This window comes from Oncorhynchus nerka, linkage group LG2 (assembly GCF_034236695.1).
Source record: "Oncorhynchus nerka isolate Pitt River linkage group LG2, Oner_Uvic_2.0, whole genome shotgun sequence".
Lineage (NCBI taxonomy): Eukaryota > Metazoa > Chordata > Actinopteri > Salmoniformes > Salmonidae > Oncorhynchus > Oncorhynchus nerka.
Window position 1 is genome coordinate 90,224,013 of NC_088397.1, and position 25,674 is coordinate 90,249,686.

A 25,674-nucleotide genomic window follows, 5' to 3' on the forward strand; every position below is an offset into this window, starting at 1 on the left:
CAGACAGAGACAGAGAGTACGAACAGAGACAGAGAGTTGAGACAGAGACAGAGAGTACGAACAGAGACAGACAGAGACAGAGAGTTGACACAGAGACAGAGAGTACGAACAGAGACAGGCAGAGACAGAGAATTGACACAGAGACAGAGAGTACGAACAGAGACAGACAGAGACAGAGAGTTGAGACAGAGACAGAGTTGAGACAGAGACAGAGAGTACAAACAGAGACAGACAGAGACAGAGAGTTGACACAGAGACAGATAGTTGAGACAGAGACAGAGAGTACAAACAGAGACAGACAGAGACAGAGAGTTGACACAGAGACAGAGAGTACAAACAGAGACAGACAGAAACAGAGAGTTGAGACAGAGACAGAGAGTACGAACAGAGACAGAGACAGAGAGTTGACACAGAGACAGAGAGTACGAACAGAGACAGGCAGAGACAGAGAGTTGACACAGAGACAGAGAGTACGAACAGAGACAGACAGAGACAGAGAGTTGAGACAGAGAGTATGAACAGAGACAGACAGAGACAGAGAGTTGACACAGAGACAGAGAGTACGAACAGAGACAGACAGAGACAGAGAGTTGAGACAGAGACAGAGTTGAGACAGAGACAGAGAGTACAAACAGAGACAGACAGAGACAGAGAGTTGACACAGAGACAGAGAGTTGAGACAGAGACAGAGAGTACAAACAGAGACAGACAGAGACAGAGAGTTGACACAGAGACAGAGAGTACAAACAGAGACAGACAGAAACAGAGAGTTGAGACAGAGACAGAGAGTACGAACAGAGACAGACAGAGACAGAGAGTTGACACAGAGACAGATAGTACGAACAGAGACAGGCAGAGACAGAGAGTTGACACAGAGACAGAGAGTACGAACAGAGACAGACAGAGACAGAGAGTACGAAAAGAGACAGACAGAGACAGAGACAGAGTTGAGACAGAGAGTACAAACAGAGACAGACAGAGACAGAGAGTTGAGACAGAGAGTATGAACAGAGACAGACAGAGACAGAGAGTTGACACAGAGACAGAGAGTACGAACAGAGACAGACAGAGACAGAGAGTTGAGACAGAGACAGAGAGTTGACACAGAGACAGAGAGTACGAACAGAGACAGACAGAGACAGAGAGTTGACACAGAGACAGAGAGTACAAACAGAGACAGACAGAGACAGAGAGTTGAGATAGAGACAGAGAGTACGAACAGAGACAGAGAGTTGAGACAGAGACAGAGAGTACGAACAGAGACAGACAGAGACAGAGAGTTGACACAGAGACAGAGAGTACAAACAGAGACAGAGAGTTGAGACAGAGACAGAGAGTTGAGACAGAGACAGAGAGTACAAACAGAGACAGACAGAGAGTTGACACAGAGACAGAGAGTAAGAACAGAGACAGTCAGAGACAGAGAGTTGACACAGAGACAGAGAGTATGAACAGAGACAGACAGAGACAGAGAGTTGACACAGAGACAGAGAGTACAAACAGAGACAGACAGAGACAGAGAGTTGAGACAGAGACAGAGAGTTGACACAGAGACAGAGAGTACGAACAGAGACAGACAGAGACAGAGAGTTGACACAGAGACAGAGAGTAAGAACAGAGACAGACAGAGACAGAGAGTTGACACAGAGACAGAGAGTACGAACAGAGACAGACAGAGACAGAGAGTTGACAGAGAGTATGAACAGAGACAGACAGAGACAGAGAGTTGACACAGAGACAGAGAGTACAAACAGAGACAGACAGAGACAGAGAGTTGAGACAGAGACAGAGAGTATGAACAGAGACAGACAGAGACAGAGAGTTGACACAGAGACAGAGAGTACGAACAGAGACAGACAGAGACAGAGAGTTGAGACAGAGACAGAGAGTTGACACAGAGACAGAGAGTACGAACAGAGACAGAGACAGAGAGTTGAGACAGAGACAGAGAGTACGAACAGAGACAGACAGACACAGAGAGTTGAGACAGAGACAGAGAGTACAAACAGAGACAGACAGAGACAGAGAGTACAAACAGAGACAGACAGAGACAGAGAGTTGAGACAGAGACAGAGTTGAGACAGAGACAGAGAGTACAAACAGAGACAGACAGAGACAGAGAGTTGAGACAGAGACAGAGAGTACAAACAGAGACAGAGAGTACAAACAGAGACAGACAGAGACAGAGAGTTGACACAGAGACAGAGAGTACAAACAGAGACAGACAGAAACAGAGAGTTGAGACAGAGACAGAGAGTACGAACAGAGACAGACAGAGACAGAGAGTTGAGACAGAGAGTTGAGATAGAGACAGAGAGTACGAAACAGAGACAGACAGAGACAGAGAGTTGACACAGAGACAGAGAGTACAAACAGAGACAGGCAGAGACAGAGAATTGACACAGAGACAGAGAGTACGAACAGAGACAGACAGAGACAGAGAGTTGACACAGAGACAGAGAGTACGAACAGAGACAGACAGAGACAGAGAGTTGAGACAGAGACAGAGAGTTGACACAGAGACAGAGAGTACGAACAGAGACAGACAGAGACAGAGAGTTGACACAGAGACAGAGAGTAAGAACAGAGACAGACAGAGACAGAGAGTTGACACAGAGACAGAGAGTACGAACAGAGACAGACAGAGACAGAGAGTTGAGACAGAGAGTTGACACAGAGACAGAGAGTACAAACAGAGACAGACATTGACAGAGAGTTGACACAGAGGCTAAAAGGTACTTGCAAAAAAAAAAAAGACAAACTTTCAATCTTTACAATTGTTGTATGTTTTAATGACATCGATGTTGATGCTGGTTATTACCAGAAGCCAAGCTGTGGCTGTAGTGTAAATTGGATTTAAGACAGCAGGACTGAAACGTGTTGGATAATGGAGCCATTAGTTCAACAGCTCCTCCTCGTTCACTTCCTGGTTCTACAAGAATAGTATAATACCTCACAGCATTTTACAAAGCCTATTATTATTATTATAGTATACAGTTGAAGCAGGACCAACTCAGTGGCCTTGTGATTAGAGTATCCGCCCTGAGATTTGGAGTTCGACCCCCTGGCCATGTCAGAACAAAGACTTTGCTTGGCACTCAGCATTAAAACAGGATAGATTGGAGGAATGGGCCTGCGATAGACGAGTGTCCTCTCAAGGGAATGTATCAAGCTGCGTCACGCTATAGAAACAGGAGAGAGACTAGTGTCCCTTGGCCACAAGTTCTCAATGGGATTAAGGTCTGGGGAGTTTCCTGGCCATGGATCCAAAATATCGATGTTTTGTTCCCCGAGCCACTTAGTTATCACTTTAGCCTTATGACAAGGTGCTCCATCATGCTGGAAAAGGCATTGTTCGTCACCAAACTGTTCCTGGATGGTTGAGAGAAGTTGCTCTCGGAGGATGTGTTAGTACCATTCTTTGAGCCCACTACATTGGCTGAGAAGCAACCCCTGAGACATGAATGGTCTCAGGATGCTTTACTGTTGGCATGACACAGGACTGATGGTAGCGTTCACCTTGTCTTCTCCGGACAAGATTTTTTCCGGATGCCCCAAACAATCGGAAAGGGGATTCATCAGAGAAAATGACTTTACCCCAGTCCTCAGCAGTCCAATCTCTGTACCTTTTGCAGTATATCAGTCTGTCCCTGATGTTTTTCCTGTAGAGAAGTGGCTTCTTTTCTGCCCTTCTTGACATCAGGCCATCCTCCAAAAGTCTTCGCCTCACTGTGTGTGCAGATGCACTCACACCTGCCTGCTGCCATTCCTGAGCAAGCTCTGTACTGGTGGTGCCCCGATCCCGCAGCTGAATCATTTAAGTCATTTACATTTAAGTCATTTAGCAGACGCTCTTATCCAGAGCGACTTACAAATTGGTGCTTTCACCTTATGACATCCAGTGGAACAGCCACTTTACAATAGTGCATCTAGGTCTTTTAAGGGGGGGGGGGGGGGGTGAGAAGGATTACTTTATCCTATCCTAGGTATTCCTTAAAGAGGTGGGGTTTCAGGTGTCTCCGGAAGGTGGTGATTGACTCCGCTGTCCTGGCGTCGTGAGGGAGTTTGTTCCACCATTGGGGGGCCAGAGCAGCGAACAGTTTTGACTGGGCTGAGCGGGAACTGTACTTCCTCAGTGGTAGCTTTAGGAGATCCTCAGAATCAACTTTAGGAGATGGTGCTGGCGCTTGCTGGACTTTCTTGGGCGCCCTGAAGCCTTCTTCACAACAATTTAACCGCTCTCCTTGAAGTTCTTGATGATCCGATAAATGGTTGATTTAGGTGCAATCTTACTGGTAGCAATATCCTTGCCTGTGAAGCCCTTTTTGTGCAAAGCTATGATGATGGCAAGTGTTTCCTTGCAGGTAACCATGGTTGACAGAGGAAGAACAATGATTCCAAGCACCACCCTCCTTTTGAAGCTTCCAGTCTGTTATTCGAACTCAATCAGCATGACAGAGTGATCTCCAGGCTTGTCCTCGTCAACACTCAAACCTGTGTTAACGAGAGAATCACTGACATGATGTCAGCTAGTCCTTTTGTGTCAGGCTGAAAAGCAGTGAACATTTTTGGGGGAGATTCAGTTCATTTGCATGGCAAAGAGGGACTTTGCAATTAATTGCAATTCATCTGATCACTCTTCATAACATTCTGGAGTATATACAAATTGCCATCATACAAACTGAGGCAGCAGACTTTGTGAAAATTAATATTTGTGTCATTCTCAAAACTTTTGGCCATGACTGTAGACCTTACAGTGAAATGCTTACTTACAGGCTCTAACCAATAGTGCCAAGCGGTAGTAGAGAGAACAGTCTATGACCATTTCTAGGGCCTTCCTTGGACACCGCCTGGTGTATAGGTCCTGGATGGCAGGCAGCTTAGCCCCAGTGATGTACTGGGCCGTACGCACTACGCTCTGAAGTGCCTTGCGGTCAGAGGCCGAGCAATTGCCATAACAGGCAGTGAAGCAACCATGCTCTCGATGTTGCAGCTGTAGAACCTTTTGAGGATCTCAGGACCCATGCCAAATCTATTTAGTTTCCTGGGGGGGAATAGGCTTTGTCGTGCCCTCTTCACGACTGTCTTGGTGTGTTTGGACCATTCTAGTTTGTTGTTGATGTGGACACGGTCTCAACCTGCTCCACTACAGCCCCTTTGATGAGAATGGGGGCGTGCCTGGTCCTCCTTTTCCTGTAGTCCACAATCTTATCCTTAGTCTTAGTTACGTTGAGGGATAGGTTGTTGTCCTGGCACCACTTGGCCAGGTCTCTGACCTCCTCCCTATAGGCTGTCTCATCGTTGTCGGTGATCAGGCCTAGCACTGTTGTGTCGTCTGCAAACTTAATGATGGTGTTGGAGTCGTACCTGGCCATGCTGTTGTGGGTGAACAGGGAGTACAGGAGGGGACCGAGCACGCACTCCTGCGGAGCTCCAGTTTTGAGGATCAGCATGGCGATGTGTTGCTACCTACCCTCAACACCTGGGGACGGCCCGTCAGGAAGTCCAGGATCCAGTTGCAGAGGGAGGTGTTTAGTCCCAGGATCCTTAGCTTAGTGATGAGCTTTGAGGATACTATGGTGTTGAACGCTGAGCTGTTGTCAATGAATAGCATTCTCACATAAGTGTTCCTTTTGTCCAGGTGGAAAAGGGCAGTGTGGAGTGCAATAGAGACTGTATCATCTGTGGATCTGTTTGGGCGGTATGCAACTTTGGGTGGGTCTAGGGTTGCTGGGATAATGGTGTTGATGTGAGCCATTACCAACCTTTCAAAGCACTTCATGGCTCTGGGTTCGCGCCCAGGCACTGTCGTAACCGTCCACGACCGGGAGGTCCGTGGGGCGACGCACAATTGGCCTAGCGTCTTCCGGGTAGGGGAGGGCTTGGCCGGTAGGGATATCCTTGTCTCATCGCGCACCAGCGACTCCTGTGGCGGGCCGGGCGCAGTGCGCGCTAACCAAGGTTGCCAGGTGCACGGTGTTTCCTCCGATATATTGGTGCGGCTGGCTTCCGGGTTGGATGCCTGCTGTGTTAAGAAGCAGTGCGGCTTGGTTGGGTTGTGTATCGGAGGACGCATGACTTTCAACCTTCGTCTCTCCTGAGCCCGTACGGGAGTTGTAGCGAATAGACAAGATAGTAGCTACTAAAAACAATTGGAAACCATGAAATTGGGGAGAAAAAGGGGTAAAAAAAAAGGTAAAGCCAGTGACTTGAAGTGGTGTACTCCTCAAAGCCATCGGAAGAATCCTGGAACATGTTCCAGTCCTGTAGTTTAGCATCTGGTGCTTCCTGCTTTAATTTTTGCATTGTAAGCAAAAATCAGGAGGATAGACTTGTGACTGGATTTACCAAATGGAGGGCGAGGGAGAGCTTAGAAGTGATTTAGCTCGTTTGGTAGGCTAGTGTCACTGTGTCAAGTGAGTGTATCAAGCTGCCTCATGCTACAGAAACAGGAGATAGACTAGTGTCCTGTCCAGGGAGTTTATCAAACTGCCTCATGCTACAGAAACAGGAGATAGACTAGTGTCCTGTCCAGGGAGTGTATCAAACTGCCTCATGCTACAGAAACAGGAGATAGACTAGTGTCCTGTCCAGGGAGTGTATCAAACTGCCTCATGCTACAGAAACAGGAGATAGACTAGTGTCCTGTCCAGGGAGTGTTTCAAACTGCCTCATGCTACAGAAACAGGAGATAGACTAGTCCAGGGAGTTTATCAAACTGCCTCATGCTACAGAAACAGGAGATAGACTAGTGTCCTGTCCAGGGAGTGTATCAAACTGCTTCATGCTACAGAAACAGGAGATAGACTAGTGTCCTGTCCAGTGTATCAAACTGCCTCATGCTACAGAAACAGGAGATAGACAAGTGTCCTGTCCAGGGAGTGTATCAAACTGCCTCATGCTACAGAAACAGGATATAGACTAATGTCCTGTCCAGGGAGTTTATCAAGCTGCCTCATGCTACAGAAACAGGAGATAGACTAGTGTCCTGTCCAGGGAGTTTATCAAACTGCCTCATGCTACAGAAACAGGAGATAGACTAGTGTCCTGTCCAGGGAGTGTATCAAACTGCTTCATGCTACAGAAACAGGAGATAGACTAGTGTCCTGTCCAGGGAGTTTATCAAACTGCCTCATGCTACAGAAACAGGAGATAGACTAGTGTCCTGTCCAGGGAGTTTATCAAGCTGCCTCATGCTACAGAAACAGGAGATAGACTAGTGTCCTGTCCAGGGAGTTTATCAAACTGCCTCATGCTACAGAAACAGGAGATAGACTAGTGTCCGGTCCAGGGAGTTTATCAAACTGCCTCATGCTACAGAAACAGGAGATGAACTCAGGCAGTTGGAGAGCAGTTGGAGGGCAGTTGGAGAGCAGTTGAACAGCAGTTGGAGGGCAGTTGGAGAGCAGTTGAACAGCAGTTGGAGAGCAGTTGGAGAGCAGTTGAACAGCAGTTGGAGAGCAGTTGGAGAGCAGTTGAACAGCAGTTGGAGAGCAGTTGGAGAGCAGTTGGAGGGCAGTTGGAGAGCAGTTGGAGAGCAGTTGGAGGGCAGTTGGAGAGCAGTTGGAGAGCAGTTGGAGGGCAGTTGGAGAGCAGTTGAACAGCAGTTGGAGAGCAGTTGGAGAGCAGTTGGAGAGCAGTTGGAGGGCAGTTGGAGAGCAGTTGAACAGCAGTTGGAGAGCAGTTGGAGAGCAGTTGGAGGGCAGTTGGAGAGCAGTTGGAGAGCAGTTGGAGGGCAGTTGGAGAGCAGTTGAACAGCAGTTGGAGAGCAGTTGGAGAGCAGTTGGAGAGCAGTTGGAGGGCAGTTGGAGAGCAGTTGAACAGCAGTTGGAGAGCAGTTGGAGAGCAGTTGGAGAGCAGTTGGAGGGCAGTTGGAGAGCAGTTGGAGGGCAGTTGGAGAGCAGTTGAACAGCAGTTGGAGGGCAGTTGGAGAGCAGTTGAACAGCAGTTGGAGAGCAGTTGGAGAGCAGTTGAACAGCAGTTGGAGAGCAGTTGGAGAGCAGTTGAACAGCAGTTGGAGAGCAGTTGGAGAGCAGTTGGAGGGCAGTTGGAGAGCAGTTGGAGAGCAGTTGGAGGGCAGTTGGAGAGCAGTTGGAGAGCAGTTGGAGGGCAGTTGGAGAGCAGTTGAACAGCAGTTGGAGAGCAGTTGGAGAGCAGTTGGAGAGCAGTTGGAGGGCAGTTGGAGAGCAGTTGGAGGGCAGTTGGAGAGCAGTTAGAGGGCAGTTGGAGAGCAGTTGGAGAGCAGTTTAACAGCAGTTGGAGAGCAGTTGGAGAGCAGTTGAACAGCAGTTGGAGGGCAGTTGGAGAGCAGTTGGAGAGCAGTTGGAGAGCAGTTGGAAGGCAGTTGGAGAGCAGTTGGAGGGCAGTTGGAGAGCAGTTGGAGGGCAGTTGGAGAGCAGTTGGAGAGCAGTTGAACAGCAGTTGGAGAGCAGTTGGAGAGCAGTTGGACAGCAGTTGGAGAGCAGTTAAAGAGCAGTTGGAGAGCAGTTGAAGAGCAGTTGGAGAATGCTAACTGGCAGTTACAGGTCCAGGCACTGGAGAAGCAGGATGGGGGAGTATAGGTGGGAACCACAGGAGGCTGCTGAGGGGAGGACAGCTCATAATGCTGGAATGGAGTGAATGGAATGGCATCAAACACATGGAAACCAGTTGGTTGATATGTTGGATATCATTCCATTTATTTTGTTCCCATCATCACTTTGAGCCAGTCTTGCCACTGGCCCGCCTGTGGTGGGAACATTAACCTTATGCTCTGGTAATTCTATAGTCTATAGGTGGGAACATTAACCTATGCTCTGGTATTCTATAGTCTATAGGTAGGAACATCAACCTATGGTAAGTCTCTCCATGTTGTGTAACCCTGCATCAGAGACATCATGTGATAGTTGAAGAGCAGTTAATTTTTTTTTTTTTAAGTTTTGAAATTGAACATTTATTTAACTAGGCAAGTCAGTTAAGAACAAATTCTTATTTACAATGACGGCCTACACCGGGAAAACCCGGACGACGCTGGGCCAATTGTGTGCCACCCTATGGGACTCCCAATCACAGCCGGTTGTGATACAGCCTGGATGGTAGAGTAGACATGGGGTCAGAGCCTTAGAGGAGGTGCTTAGAGGAGGTGCCCCCCATGATTTAGCAGTCTAGAAACAATGACGTGACTTTTTTGCAGCTCTATCTGTGAGTCCAGCCTTAGGTGGGTTTGATGTCATGAAGGTTGAACAGGACTTTGTGGACTAACATGAATCTCCTAGTCTAAGGCCTTCTGAGTTCATGACTATGAGCAGTTCATATATCCCTAAAGCCAACACCTCATTTGGCCGCCTTTCGTTCCAGTACTCTGCTGCCTGTGACTGGAACGAACTGCAAAAATCGCTGAAGTTGGAGACTTTTATCTCCCTCACCAACTTCAAACATCAGCTATCTGAGCAGCTAACCGATCGCTGCAGCTGTACATAGTCTATCGGTAAATAGCCCACCCATTTTCACCTACATCATTCCCATACTGTTTTTATACTGTTTTAAAAAATATATATTATTTATTTATTTACTTTTCTGCTCTTTTGCACACCAATATCTCTACCTGTACATGACCATCTGATCATTTATCACTCCAGTGTTAATCTGCAAAATTGTATTATTCGCCTACCTCCTCATGCCTTTTGCACACATTGTATATAGACTTCCCATTTTTTTTCTACTGTGTTATTGACTTGTTAATTGTTTACTCCATGTGTAACTCTGTGTTGTCTGTTCACACTGCTATGCTTTATCTTGGCCAGGTCGCAGTTGCAAATGAGAACTTGTTCTCAACTAGCCTACCTGGTTAAATAAAGGTGAAATAAAAAAATAAAAACATTTTGCAACCTGCAAAATGCCTGGTACTGGTATGGGGTATTAAGACATGAGTCTGTGGGTCTCAGTGATATCTCTGAGTGAGAGTCTGTCTCACAGTGAGTCTTACCCTGAATGTGTGTCCCAGTCATCTTCATTGAAGCCCACATCGCACGGTGATCATTATGTCATTGTATGTAACGTACCACTGAATCAGAGGCATCATATTGGACAGTTAAATGACACTCAGATCTTTAGTGATGGCGAAATCACAAGCAACTCTGAGGCCACACAGCTACACTATTAGAAAAAAAGGTGCTATCTAAAACCTCTTTGGCTGCCCCCAAATGACTTAAATGTAAATGTAAATAACCCTTTAAAGAACCCTTTTGGGTTCCATGTAGAACCCTTTCCACAGGGTCTGCTTCGGTCTGCAGGTTGTATAACTTTTCATTACATTTCATTATAGTACAACGGTTTGATTTGTCTAATCTTAGCAATTTCTTCTTAGCTAGCTACATAGCCGTCTTTGTATCAAAGATAATTGCGTAATTATCGTATTTCGTCGTCCTCCTATCTGCCCAGCAGCTAGCCAGCTAGCAAACGTTCACCGTCTACCGTAGCACTGTAGTAACTATCACACTCAACTGAACGACTTGATTAGTGTAGTGTTAGCTAGCTACATAGTTGTCTTTGCTGTCTTCGTATCCAAGATAATTGTGTAGTTTAGAGTGTGTAGTCTTAGAGTGATAATTGCGTAATTATCGTATTTCGTCGTCCTCCTATCTGCCCAGCAGCTAGCCAGCTAGCAAACGTTCACCGTCTACCGTAGCACTGTAGTAACTATCACACTCAACTGAACGACTTGATTAGTGTAGTGTTAGCTAGCTACATAGTTGTCTTTGCTGTCTTCGTATCCAAGATAATTGTGTAGTTTAGAGTGTGTAGTCTTAGAGTGATTATCTTAATTTACCGAGGTTAGCTAGCCAGCTATTTGTCGTCCTTAACGTAGGAGTCACTCCTAGCTAGCCAACAGCTAGCCAACGTCTACTGAATAGAACTTTCGCATTCCGGTCGCATTCCGCTTCGCTCCACAGGTAGTATCACATTTTCATTTCATTTCATTACAGTCCCAACGGTGTGATTTGTTTGATCGTAGCTAGCTACATAGCTAGCTACATAGCCGTCTTTGTTTCAAAGATAATTGTGTAGTCTAGAGCGATTTTCTAGGTTAGCTAGCCAGCTATTGTCGTTCTTTTAACGCAACGTAACGTAATCAACACTGCTAGCTAGCCAGCTAGCCCCCGAATAGCAGCATTGTAGAAACTTTACACTCAACGGAACGACTTGATTAGTGTAGTGTCAACAACGCAGCCACTGCCAGCTAGCCTACAAAGTCAACAACGCAGCCACTGCCAGCTAGCCTACTTCAGCAGTACTGTATCATTTTAATCATTTTAGTCAATAAGATTCTTGCTACGTAAGCTTAACTTTCTGAACATTCGAGACGTGTAGTCCACTTGTCATTCCAATCTCCTTTGCATTAGCGTAGCCTCGTCTGTAGCCTGTCAACTATGTGTCTGTCTATCCCTGTTCTCTCCTCTCTGCACAGACCATACAAACGCTCCCACCGCGTGGCCGCGGCCACCTAATCTGGTGGTCCCAGCGCGCACGACCCACGTGGAGTTCCAGGTCTCCGGTAGCCTCTGGAACTGCCGATCTGCGGCCAACAAGGCAGAGTTCATCTCAGCCTATGCCTCCCTCCAGTCCTCGACTTCTTGGCACTGACGGAAACATGGATCACCACAGACAACACTGCTACTCCTACTGCTCTCTCTTCGTCCGCCCACGTGTTCTCGCACACCCGAGAGCTTCTGGTCAGCGGGGTGGTGGCACCGGGATCCTCATCTCTCCCAAGTGGTCATTCTCTCTTTCTCCCCTTACCCATCTGTCTATCGCCTCCTTTGAATTCCATGCTGTCACAGTTACCAGCCCTTTCAAGCTTAACATCCTTATCATTTATCGCCCTCCAGGTTCCCTCGGAGAGTTCATCAATGAGCTTGATGCCTTGATAAGCTCCTTTCCTGAGGACGGCTCACCTCTCACAGTTCTGGGCGACTTTAACCTCCCCGTCTACCTTTGACTCATTCCTCTCTGCCTCCTTCTTTCCACTCCTCTCCTCTTTTGACCTCACCCTCTCACCTTCCCCCTACTCACAAGGCAGGCAATACGCTCGACCTCATCTTTACTAGATGCTGTTCTTCCACTAACCTCATTGCAACTCCCCTCCAAGTCTCCGACCACTACCTTGTATCCTTTTCCCTCTCGCTCTCATCCAACACTTCCCACACTGCCCCTACTCGGATGGTATCGCGCCGTCCCAACCTTCGCTCTCTCTCCCCGCTACTCTCTCCTCTTCCATCCTATCATCTCTTCCCTCTGCTCAAACCTTCTCCAACCTATCTCCTGATTCTGCCTCCTCAACCCTCCTCTCCTCCCTTTCTGCATCCTTTGACTCTCTATGTCCCCTATCCTCCAGGCCGGCTCGGTCCTCCCCTCCCGCTCCGTGGCTCGACGACTCATTGCGAGCTCACAGAACAGGGCTCCGGGCAGCCGAGCGGAAATGGAGGAAAACTCGCCTCCCTGCGGACCTGGCATCCTTTCACTCCCTCCTCTCTACATTTTCCTCCTCTGTCTCTGCTGCTAAAGCCACTTTCTACCACTCTAAATTCCAAGCATCTGCCTCTAACCCTAGCAAGCTCTTTGCCACCTTCTCCTCCCTCCTGAATCCTCCTCCCCCTCCCCCTCCCTCCTCCCTCTCTGCAGATGACTTCGTCAACCATTTTGAAAAGAAGGTCGACGACATCCGATCCTCGTTTGCTAAGTCAAACGACACCGCTGGTTCTGCTCACACTGCCCTACCCTGTGCTCTGACCTCTTTCTCCCCTCTCTCTCCAGATGACATCTCGCGTCTTGTGACGGCCGGCCGCCCAACAACCTGCCCGCTTGACCCTATCCCCTCCTCTCTTCTCCAGACCATTTCCGGTGACCTTCTCCCTTACCTCACCTCGCTCATCAACTCATCCCTGACCGCTGGCTACGTCCCTCCCGTCTTCAAGAGAGCGAGAGTTGCACCCTTCTGAAAAAACCTACACTCGATCCCTCCGATGTCAACAACTACAGACCAGTATCCCTTCTTTCTTTTCTCTCCAAAACTCTTGAACGTGCCGTCCTTGGCCAGCTCTCCCGCTATCTCTCTCAGAATGACCTTCTTGATCCAAATCAGTCAGGTTTCAAGACTAGTCATTCAACTGAGACTGCTCTTCTCTGTATCACGGAGGCGCTCCGCACTGCTAAAGCTAACTCTCTCTCCTCTGCTCTCATCCTTCTAGACCTATCGGCTGCCTTCGATACTGTGAACCATCAGATCCTCCTCTCCACCCTCTCCGAGTTGGGCATCTCCGGCGCGGCCCATGCTTGGATTGCGTCCTACCTGACAGGTCGCTCCTACCAGGTGGCGTGGCGAGAATCTGTCTCCTCACCACGCGCTCTCACCACTGGTGTCCCCCAGGGCTCTGTTCTAGGCCCTCTCCTATTCTCGCTATACACCAAGTCACTTGGCTCTGTCATAACCTCACATGGTCTCTCCTATCATTGCTATGCAGACGACACACAATTAATCTTCTCCTTTCCCCCCTCTGATGACCAGGTGGCGAATCGCATCTCTGCATGTCTGGCAGACATATCAGTGTGGATGACGGATCACCACCTCAAGCTGAACCTCGGAAAGACGGAGCTGCTCTTCCTCCCGGGGAAGGACTGCCCGTTCCATGATCTCGCCATCACGGTTGACAACTCGCTGTTGGCTGGGCTCCCTGTCTGTGCCATTAAACCCCTACAACTCAACCAGGACGCCACAGCCCGTCTGGTGTTCAACCTTCCCAAGTTCTCTCACGTCACCCCGCTCCTCCGCTCTCTCCACTGGCTTCCAGTTGAAGCTCGCATCCGCTACAAGACCATGGTGCTTGCCTACGGAGCTGTGAGGGGAACGGCACCTCAGTACCTCCAGGCTCTGATCAGGCCCTACACCCAAACAAGGGCACTGCGTTCATCCACCTCTGGCCTGCTCGCCTCCCTACCACTGAGGAAGTACAGTTCCCGCTCAGCCCAGTCAAAACTGTTCGCTGCTCTGGCCCCCCAATGGTGGAACAAACTCCCTCACGACGCCAGGACAGCGGAGTCAATCACCACCTTCCGGAGACACCTGAAACCCCACCTCTTTAAGGAATACCTAGGATAGGATAAAGTAATCCTTCTCACCCCCCTTAAAAGACTTAGATGCACTATTGTAAAGTGGCTGTTCCACTGGATGTCATAAGGTGAAAGCACCAATTTGTAAGTCGCTCTGGATAAGAGCGTCTGCTAAATGACTTCAATGTAAATGTAAATGTAAGAACCAAAAAGGGTTATTTTATGGGGACAGCCAAAGAACGCTTTTGGAGCCCTTTTTTCTAGGAGTGTAGAGGCAAACAGAGAAGAAAAGCTGTCGTGGCTCAGAATCAATAAGCTACATTTCAGAAATACCAAAGTTTCGACAGCCTTCATCAGAATTTAACGGCTGTGCTGTCATGAGGGTTGCTGTCACGACTCCAACCGAAGGTGGCTCCCCTTCCTGTTCGGGTGGCGCTCGGCAGTCGTCATTTGTTTTGTTGTGCGCCCCGCCCCGTGTTTCGTGGGGTTGGCTTATGTTTGCCGTTTTGTGCATAAAATATAGCGCTACCCTGAACTCTCTGCTTCCTGCGCCTGCCTTCTCACCCACTACACCCAGTCCGTTACAGTTGCACAGTACTTTGTGTACTATCTACAAAAACCCTGCAACCTGCAAATATGGGATACTCATCGGCCTTCCATTGTTTCTACCTGTAAAGAACTGGTAAAGTCATTGGGTTTCCCATTGAAGCAACCTAGAAAGACCAGATTCTGTTTTGGGGCCTACCATTGTTTCAACCTAGAAAGACGAGATACAGTTTTGGGGCCTACCATTGTTTCAACCTAGAAAGACCGGATACTGTTTTGGGGCCTACCATTGTTTCAACCTAGAAAGACCAGATACCGTTTTGGGGCCTACCATTGTTTCAACCTAGAAAGACCGGATTCTGTTTTGGGGCCTACCATTGTTTCAACCTAGAAAGACCAGATACTGTTTTGGGGCCTACCATTGTTTCAACCTAGAAAGACCGGATTCTGTTTTGGGGCCAACCATTGTTTCAACCTAGAAAGACCGGATTCTGTTTTGGGGCCTACCATTGTTTCAACCTAGAAAGACCGGATTCTGTTTTGGGGCCTACCATTGTTTCAACCTAGAAAGACCGGATACTGTTTTGGGGCCTACCGTTGTTTCAACCTAGAAAGACCAGATACTGTTTTGGGGCCTACCGTTGTTTCAACCTAGAAAGACCGGATTCTGTTTTAGGGCCTACCATTGTTTCAACCTAGAAAGACCGGATACTGTTTTGGGGCCTACCATTGTTTCAACCTAGAAAGACCGGATACTGTTTTGGGGCCTACCATTGTTTCAACCTAGAAAGACCAGATACTGTTATGGGGCCTACCATTGTTTCAACCTACCATTGTTTCAACCTAGAAAGACCAGATACTGTTTTGGGGCCTACCATTGTTTCAACCTAGAAAGACCGGATTCTGTTTTGGGGCCTACCATTGTTTCAACCTAGAAAGACCAGTTTCAACCCGGATACTGTTTTGGGGCCCATTGTTTCAACCTGTTTTGGGGCCTACCATTGTTTCAACCTAGAAAGACCGGATTCTGTTTTGGGGCCTACCATTGTTTCAACCTAGAAAGACCGGATTCTGTTTTGGGGCCTACCATTGTTTCAACCTAGAAAGACCGGATACTGTTTTGGGGCCTACCATTGTTTCAACCTAGAAAGACCAGATACTGTTTTGGGGCCTACCATTGTTTCAACCTAGAAAGACCGGATTCTGTTTTAGGGCCTACCATTGTTTCAACCTAGAAAGACCGGATACTGTTTTGGGGCCTACCATTGTTTCAACCTAGAAAGACCAGATACTGTTTTGGGGCCTACCATTGTTTCAACCTAGAAAGACCAGATACTGTTTTGGGGCCTACCATTGTTTCAACCTAGAAAGACCAGATACTCTTTTGGGGCCTACCATTGTTTCAACCTAGAAAGACCGGATTCTGTTTTGGGGCCTACCATTGTTTCAACCTAGAAAGACCGGATACTGTTTTGGGGCCTACCATTGTTTCAACCTAGAAAGACCGGATACTGTTTTGGGGCCTACCATTGTTTCAACCTAGAAAGACCGGATACTGTTATGGGGCCTACCATTGTTTCAACCTAGAAAGACCAGATACTGTTTTGGGGCCTACCATTGTTTCAACCTAGAAAGACCAGATACTGTTATGGGGCCTACCATTGTTTCAACCTAGAAAGACCAGATACTGTTTTGGGGCCTACCATTGTTTCAACCTAGAAAGACCGGATACTGTTTTGGGGCCTACCATTGTTTCAACCTAGAAAGACCAGATACTGTTTTGGGGCCTACCATTGTTTCAACCTAGAAAGACCGGATACTGTTTTGGGGCCTACCATTGTTTCAACCTAGAAAGACCGGATACTGTTTTGGGGCCACCATTGTTTCAACCTAGATACTGTTTTGGGGCCTACCATTGTTTCAACCTAGAAAGACCGGATTCTGTTTTAGGGCCTACCATTGTTTCAACCTAGAAAGACCGGATACTGTTTTGGGGCCTACCATTGTTTCAACCTAGAAAGACCGGATACTGTTTTGGGGCCTACCATTGTTTCAACCTAGAAAGACCAGATACTCTTTGGGGCCTACCATTGTTTCAACCTAGAAAGACCAGATACTCTTTTGGGGCCTATCATTGTTTCAACCTAGAAAGTCCGGATTCTGTTTTGGGGCCTGCCATTGTTTCAACCTAGAAAGACCGGATTCTGTTTTGGGGCCTACCATTGTTTCAACCTAGAAAGACCGGATACTGTTTTGGGGCCTACCATTGTTTCAACCTAGAAAGACCAGATACTGTTATGGGGCCTACCATTGTTTCAACCTAGAAAGACCGGATACTGTTTTGGGGCCTACCATTGTTTCATCCTAGAAAGACCAGATACTGTTTTGGGGCCTACCATTGTTTCAACCTAGAAAGACCAGATACTGTTTTGGGGCCTACCATTGTTTCAACCTAGAAAGACCGGATACTGTTTTGGGGCCTACCATTGTTTCAACCTAGAAAGACCAGATACTGTTATGGGGCCTACCATTGTTTCAACCTAGAAAGACCGGATACTGTTTTGGGGCCTACCATTGTTTCAACCTAGAAAGACCAGATACTGTTTTGGGGCCTACCATTGTTTCAACCTAGAAAGACCAGATACTCTTTTGGGGCCTACCATTGTTTCAACCTAGAAAGACCGGATTCTGTTTTGGGGCCTACCATTGTTTCAACCTAGAAAGACCGGATTCTGTTTTGGGGCCTACCATTGTTTCAACCTAGAAAGACCGGATACTGTTTTGGGGCCTACCATTGTTTCAACCTAGAAAGACCGGATACTGTTATGGGGCCTACCATTGTTTCAACCTAGAAAGACCAGATACTGTTTTGGGGCCTACCATTGTTTCATTGTTTCAACCTAGAAAGACCAGATACTGTTATGGGGCCTACCATTGTTTCAACCTAGAAAGACCAGATACTGTTTTGGGGCCTACCATTGTTTCAACCTAGAAAGACCGGATACTGTTTTGGGGCCTACCATTGTTTCAACCTAGAAAGACCAGATACTCTTTGGGGCCTACCATTGTTTCAACCTAGAAAGACCAGATACTCTTTTGGGGCCTATCATTGTTTCAACCTAGAAAGACCGGATTCTGTTTTGGGGCCTACCATTGTTTCAACCTAGAAAGACCGGATACTGTTTTGGGGCCTACCATTGTTTCAACCTAGAAAGACCAGATACTCTTTTGGGGCCTACCATTGTTTCAACCTAGAGAGACCAGATACTGTTATGGGGCCTACCATTGTTTCAACCTAGAAAGACCAGATACTGTTTTGGGGCCTACCATTGTTTCAACCTAAAAAGACCAGATACTGTTATGGGGCCTACCATTGTTTCAACCTAGAAAGACCAGATACTGTTATGGGGCCTACCATTGTTTCAACCTAGAAAGACCAGATACTGTTTTGGTCCCTACCATTGTTTCAACCTAGAAAGACCGGATACTGTTATGGGGCCTACCATTGTTTCAACCTAGAAAGACCAGATACTGTTATGTGGCCTACCATTGTTTAAACCTAGAAAGACCGGATACTGTTTTGGGGCCTACCATTGTTTCAACCTAGAAAGACCAGATACTGTTTTGGGGCCTACCATTGTTTCAACCTAGAAAGACCAGATACTCTTTTGGGGCCTACCATTGTTTCAACCTAGAAAGACCAGATACTGTTTTGGGGCCTACCATTGTTTCAACCTAGAAAGACCAGATACTGTTAGGGGCCTACCATTGTTTCAACCTAGAAAGACCAGATACTGTTAGGGGCCTACCATTGTTTCAACCTAGAAAGACCAGATACTGTTAGGGGCCTACCATTGTTTCAACCTAGAAAGACCAGATACTGTTTTGGGGCCTACCATTGTTTCAACCTAGAAAGACCAGATACTGTTAGGGGCCTACCATTGTTTCGACCTAGAAAGACCAGATACTGTTAGGGGCCTACCATTGTTTCAACCTAGAAAGACCAGATACTGTTATGGGGCCTACCATTGTTTCAACCTAGAAAGACCAGATACTGTTATGGGGCCTACCATTGTTTCAACCTAGAAAGACCGGATACTGTTACGGGGCCTACCATTGTTTCAACCTAGAAAGACCAGATACTGTTATGGGGCCTACCATTGTTTCAACCTAGAAAGACCGGATACTGTTACGGGGCCTACCATTGTTTCAACCTAGAAAGACCAGATACTGTTATGTGGCCTACCATTGTTTAAACCTAGAAAGACCGGATACTGTTTTGGGGCCTACCATTGTTTCAACCTAGAAAGACCAGATACTGTTAGGGGCCTACCATTGTTTCAACCTAGAAAGACCAGATACTGTTAGGGGCCTACCATTGTTTCAACCTAGAAAGACCAGATACTGTTAGGGGCCTACCATTGTTTCAACCTAGAAAGACCAGATACTGTTTTGGGGCCTACCATTGTTTCAACCTAGAAAGACCAGATACTGTTAGGGGCCTACCATTGTTTCGACCTAGAAAGACCAGATACTGTTAGGGGCCTACCATTGTTTCAACCTAGAAAGACCAGATACTGTTATGGGGCTTACCATTGTTTCAACCTAGAAAGACCAGATACTGTTATGGGGCCTACCATTGTTTCAACCTAGAAAGACCAGATACTGTTTTGGGGCCTACCATTGTTTCAACCTAGAAAGACCAGATACTGTTAGGGGCCTACCATTGTTTCAACCTAGAAAGACCAGATAATGTTATGGGGCCTACCATTGTTTCAACCTAGAAAGACCAGATACTGTTATGGGGCCTACCATTGTTTCAACCTAGAAAGACCAGATACTGTTATGGGGCCTACCATTGTTTCAACCTAGAAAGACCGGATACTGTTACGGGGCCTACCATTGTTTCAACCTAGAAAGACCAGATACTGTTAGGGGCCTACCATTGTTTCAACCTAGAAAGACCAGATACTGTTAGGGGCCTACCATTGTTTCAACCTAGAAAGACCAGATAATGTTATGGGGCCTACCATTGTTTCAACCTAGAAAGACCAGATACTGTTATGGGGCCTACCATTGTTTCAACCTAGAAAGACCAGATACTGTTATGGGGCCTACCATTGTTTCAACCTAGAAAGACCGGATACTGTTACGGGGCCTACCATTGTTTCAACCTAGAAAGACCAGATACTGTTATGGGGCTTACCATTGTTTCAACCTAGAAAGACCAGATACTGTTATGGGGCCTACCATTGTTTCAACCTAGAAAGACCAGATACTGTTTTGGGGCCTACCATTGTTTCAACCTAGAAAGACCAGATACTGTTAGGGGCCTACCATTGTTTCAACCTAGAAAGACCAGATAATGTTATGGGGCCTACCATTGTTTCAACCTAGAAAGACCAGATACTGTTATGGGGCCTACCATTGTTTCAACCTAGAAAGACCAGATACTGTTATGGGGCCTACCATTGTTTCAACCTAGAAAGACCGGATACTGTTACGGGGCCTACCATTGTTTCAACCTAGAAAGACCAGATACTGTTATGGGGCCTACCATTGTTTCAACCTAGAAAGACCAGATACTGTTTTGGGGCCTACCATTGTTTCAACCTAGAAAGACCAGATACTGTTTTGGGGCCTACCATTGTTTCAACCTAGAAAGAGCGGATACTGTTTTGGGGCCTACCATTGTTTCAACCTAGAAAGACCAGATACTGTTTTGGGGCCTACCATTGTTTCAACCTATAAAGACCAGATACTCTTTTGGGGCCTACCATTGTTTCAACCTAGAAAGACCAGATACTGTTTTGGGGCCTACCATTGTTTCAACCTAGAAAGACCAGATACTGTTTTGGGGCCTACCATTGTTTCAACCTAGAAAGACCAGATACTGTTTTGGGGCCTACCATTGTTTCAACCTAGAAAGACCAGATACTGTTAGGGGCCTACCATTGTTTCAACCTAGAAAGACCAGATACTGTTAGGGGCCTACCATTGTTTCAACCTAGAAAGACCAGATACTGTTTTGGGGCCTACCATTGTTTCAACCTAGAAAGACCAGATACTGTTAGGGGCCTACCATTGTTTCAACCTAGAAAGACCAGATACTGTTAGGGGCCTACCATTGTTTCAACCTAGAAAGACCAGATACTGTTATGGGGCCTACCATTGTTTCAACCTAGAAAGACCAGATACTGTTATGGGGCCTACCATTGTTTCAACCTAGAAAGACCGGATACTGTTACGGGGCCTACCATTGTTTCAACCTAGAAAGACCAGATACTGTTATGGGGCCTACCATTGTTTCAACCTAGAAAGACCGGATACTGTTACGGGGCCTACCATTGTTTCAACCTAGAAAGAAGATACCAGATACATTGTTTCAACCTAGAAAGACCAGATACTGGCCTACCATTGTTTCAACCTAGAAAGACCAGATACTGTTAGGGGCCTACCATTGTTTCAACCTAGAAAGACCAGATACTGTTAGGGGCCTACCATTGTTTCAACCTAGAAAGACCAGATACTGTTAGGGGCCTACCATTGTTTCAACCTAGAATGACTGGATACAGTCACGGGTTCTTCCATTGTATTCCAATAATTCCCAGGTTTTCTAGAAATCCTGGTTAGAGGATTGTTAATTTTCTACTTATTGCTTCCTGATTCCAGGAATCTTCCAACCAAGATCTCTGGAAAATGTAGGAATTTGGGGGAAACGTACCAGAAATTTCCAACACTAGTTGGACCTGCTACTACCATGAGGTCTCCAGTCCACAGTGAGTCTTACCCTGAATGCTTATATGAGATGTGCATATCACCTACACACTTTACAGTGTCCATAGTGAGTATAGTATGCAACGAGGGGTGAGATGTGAGGCTTGAAGATGTCCTAAAATGTACACCATACAGGGGGGGGGGCTCCACAGTGAGTCTTACCCTGACGGTTTGTCCCAGTCGTCTTCACTGAAGCCCCCGTCACTGAAAGGGTAGTTGTTACTACGGCGGCCCGGGGGTGGGGGGCTGTTCCTCTGCTTGGCACTCCTCCACTCATGGGGATGCAGGACGATGCCTGCTGCCTGGTGGATGTAGGTTCCTGCAGAGGAGGGAGGGAGATGGGCCATAAGAGAATTAGATAGACACAACATAGAAAGAGAGAGAGAGACAACATGCTCTACACAAAAGAGACAACAAATGGAAGGACCATGAGAAAGAGGTGGATAGGGTATAATAAAACAACTATATTCCTATTTTTCAAACTGTATCAGGAAACATCCAGTATAGGTCTACCACTGGTCTCCTAATAGACATCCTGTATAGGTCTACCACTGGTCTCCCTATAGACATCCTGTATAGGTCTACTGTACCACTGGTCTCCCTATAGACATCCTGTATAGGTCTACCACTGGTCTCCCTATAGACATCCTGTATAGGTCTACCACTGGTCTCCCTATAGACATCCTGTATAGGTCTACCACTGGTCTCCCTATAGACATCCTGTATAGGTCTACCACTGGTCTCCCTATAGACATCCTGTATAGATCTACTGTACCACTGGTCTCCCTATAGACATCCTGTATAGGTCTACTGTACCACTGGTCTCCCTATAGACATCCTGTATAGGTCTACCACTGGTCTCCCTATAGACATCCTGTATAGGTCTACCACTGGTCTCCCTATAGACATCCTGTACAGGTCTACTGTACCACTGGTCTCCCTATAGACATCCTGTACAGGTCTACTGTACCACTGGTCTCCCTATAGACATCCTGTATAGGTCTACTGTACCACTGGTCTCCCTATAGACATCCTGTATAGGTCTACCACTGGTCTCCCTATAGACATCCTGTATAGGTCTACCACTGGTCTCCCTATAGACATCCTGTATAGGTCTACCTCTGGTCTCCCTATAGACATCCTGTATAGGTCTACCACTGGTCTCCCTATAGACATCCTGTATAGGTCTACTGTACCACTGGTCTCCCTATAGACATCCTGTATAGGTCTACTGTACCACTGGTCTCCCTATAGACATCCTGTATAGGTCGACTGTACCACTGGTCTCCCTATAGACATCCTGTATAGGTCTACCACTGGTCTCCCTATAGACATCCTGTATAGGTCTACCACTGGTCTCCCTATAGACATCCTGTATAGGTCTACTGTACCACTGGTCTCCCTATAGACATCCTGTATAGGTCTACCACTGGTCTCCCTATAGACATCCTGTATAGGTCTACCACTGGTCTCCTTATAGACATCCTGTATAGGTCTACCACTGGTCTCCCTATAGACATCCTGTATAGGTCTACTGTACCACTGGTCTCCCTATATACATCCTGTATAGGTCTACTGTACCACTGGTCTCCCTATAGACATCCTGTATAGGTCTACCACTGGTCTCCTTATAGACATCCTGTATAGGTCTACTGTACCACTGGTCTCCCTATAGACATCCTGTATAGGTCTACTGTACCACTGGTCTCTCTATAGACATCCTGTATAGGTCTACTGTACCACTGGTCTCCCTATAGACATCCTGTATAGGTCTACCACTGGTCTCCCTATAGACATCCTGTATAGGTCTACCATTGGTCTCCCTATAGACATCCTGTATAGGTCTACCATTGGTCTCCTTATAGACATCCTGTATAGGTCTACCACTGGTCTCCCTATAGACATCCTGTATAGGTCTACTGTACCACTGGTCTCCCTATAGACATCCTGTATAGGTCTACCACTGGTCTCCCTATAGACATCCTGTATAGGTCTACCACTGGTCTCCCTATAGACATCCTGTATAGGTCTACTGTACCACTGGTCTCCCTATAGACATCCTGTATAGGTCTACTGTACCACTGGTCTCCCTATAGACATCCTGTATAGGTCTACCACTGGTCTCCCTATAGACATCCTGTATAGGTCTACCACTGGTCTCCCTATAGACATCCTGTATAGGTCTACTGTACCACTGGTCTCCCTATAGACATCCTGTATAGGTCTACTGTACCACTGGTCTCCCTATAGACATCCTGTATAGGTCTACCACTGGTCTCCCTGTACCACTGGTCTCCCTATAGACATCCTGTATAGGTCTACTGTACCACTGGTCTCCCTATAGACATCCTGTATAGGTCTACTGTACCACTGGTCTCCCTATAGACATCCTGTATAGGTCTACTGTACCACTGGTCTCCCTATAGACATCCTGTATAGGTCTACTGTACCACTGGTCTCCCTATAGACATCCTGTATAGGCCTACCACTGGTCTCCTTATAGACATCCTGTATAGGTCTACTGTACCACTGGTCTCCCTATAGACATCCTGTATAGGTCTACTGTACCACTGGTCTCCCTATAGACATCCTGTATAGGTCTACCAATGGTCTCCCTATAGACATCCTGTATAGGTCTACCACTGGTCTCCCTATAGACATCCTGTATAGGTCTACTGTACCACTGGTCTCCCTATAGACATCCTGTATAGGTCTACTGTACCACTGGTCTCCCTATAGACATCCTGTATAGGTCTACCACTTGTTTGATCGTAGCTAGCTACATAGCTAGCTACATAGCCGTCTTTGTTTCAAAGATAATTGTGTAGTCTAGAGCGATTTTCTAGGTTAGCTAGCCAGCTATTGTCGTTCTCCTAACGCAACGTAACGTAACCAACACTGCTAGCTAGCCAGCTAGCCCCCGAAAAGCAGCATTGTAGAAACTTCACACTCAACGGAACGACTTGATTGGGGTAGTGTCAACAACGCAGCTAGCCTACCTCAGCAGTACTGTATCATTTTAATCATTTTAGTCAATTAGATTCTTGCTACGTAAGCTTAACTTTCTGAACATTCGAGACGTGTAGTCCACTTGTCATTCCAATCTCCTCTGCATTAGCGTAGCCTCTTCTCTAGCCTGTCAACTATGTGTCTGTCTATCCCTGTTCTCTCCTCTCTGCACAGACCATACAAACGCTCCACACCGCATGGCCGCGGCCACCCTAATCTGGTGGTCCCAGCGCGCACGACCCACGTGGAGTTCCAGGTCTCCGGTAGCCTCTGGCAGGCAGAGTTCATCTCAGCCTATGCCTCCCTCCAGTCCCTCGACTTCTTGGCTCTGACGGAAACATGGATCACCACAGACAACACCGCTACTCCTACTGCTCTCTCTTCGTCCGCCCACGTGCTCTCGCACACCCGAGAGCTTCTGGTCAGCGGGGTGGTGGCACCGGGATCCTCATCTCTCCCAAGTGGTCATCTCTCTTTCTCCCTTACCCATCTGTCTATCGCCTCCTTTGAATTCCATGCTGTCACAGTTACCAGCCCTTTCAAGCTTAACATCCTTATCATTTATCGCCCTCCAGGTTCCTCGGAGAGTTCATCAATGAGCTTGATGCCTTGATAAGCTCCTTTCCTGAGGACGGCTCACCTCTCACAGTTCTGGGCGACTTTAACCTCCCCACGTCTACCTTTGACTCATTCCTCTCTGCCTCCTTCTTTCCACTCCTCTCCTCTTTTGACCTCACCCTCTCACCTTCCCCCTACTCACAAGGCAGGCAATACGCTCGAACCTCATCTTTACTAGATGCTGTTCCTCCACTAACCTCATTGCAACTCCCCTCCAAGTCTCCGACCACTACCTTGTATCCTTTTCCCTCTCGCTCTCATCCAACACTTCCCACACTGCCCCTACTCGGATGGTATCGCGCCGTCCCAACCTTCGCTCTCTCTCCCCGCTACTCTCTCCTCTTCCATCCTATCATCTCTTCCCTCTGCTCAAACCTTCTCCAACCTATCTCCTGATTCTGCCTCCTCAACCCTCCTCTCCTCCCTTTCTGCATCCTTTGACTCTCTATGTCCCCTATCCTCCAGGCCGGCTCGGTCCTCCCCTCCCGCTCCGTGGCTCGACGACTCATTGCGAGCTCACAGAACAGGGCTCCGGGCAGCCGAGCGGAAATGGAGGAAAACTCGCCTCCCTGCGGACCTGGCATCCTTTCACTCCCTCCTCTCTACATTTTCCTCCTCTGTCTCTGCTGCTAAAGCCAC

At 47.2% G+C, this 25,674-nt stretch overlaps 1 protein-coding gene across 1 annotated transcript in view; it reads right to left on the reverse strand.

The window, feature by feature from the left end:
* grip2b (glutamate receptor interacting protein 2b) overlaps positions 1-25,674 on the reverse strand; it is a 154,122-nt gene that overhangs the window by 14,801 nt on the left and 113,647 nt on the right. Inside the window, exon 20 of the mRNA XM_065021964.1 lies at positions 21,571-21,727. Coding sequence (XP_064878036.1) covers positions 21,571-21,727 — 157 coding nt within the window. The remainder of the gene's footprint in view (positions 1-21,570; positions 21,728-25,674) is intronic.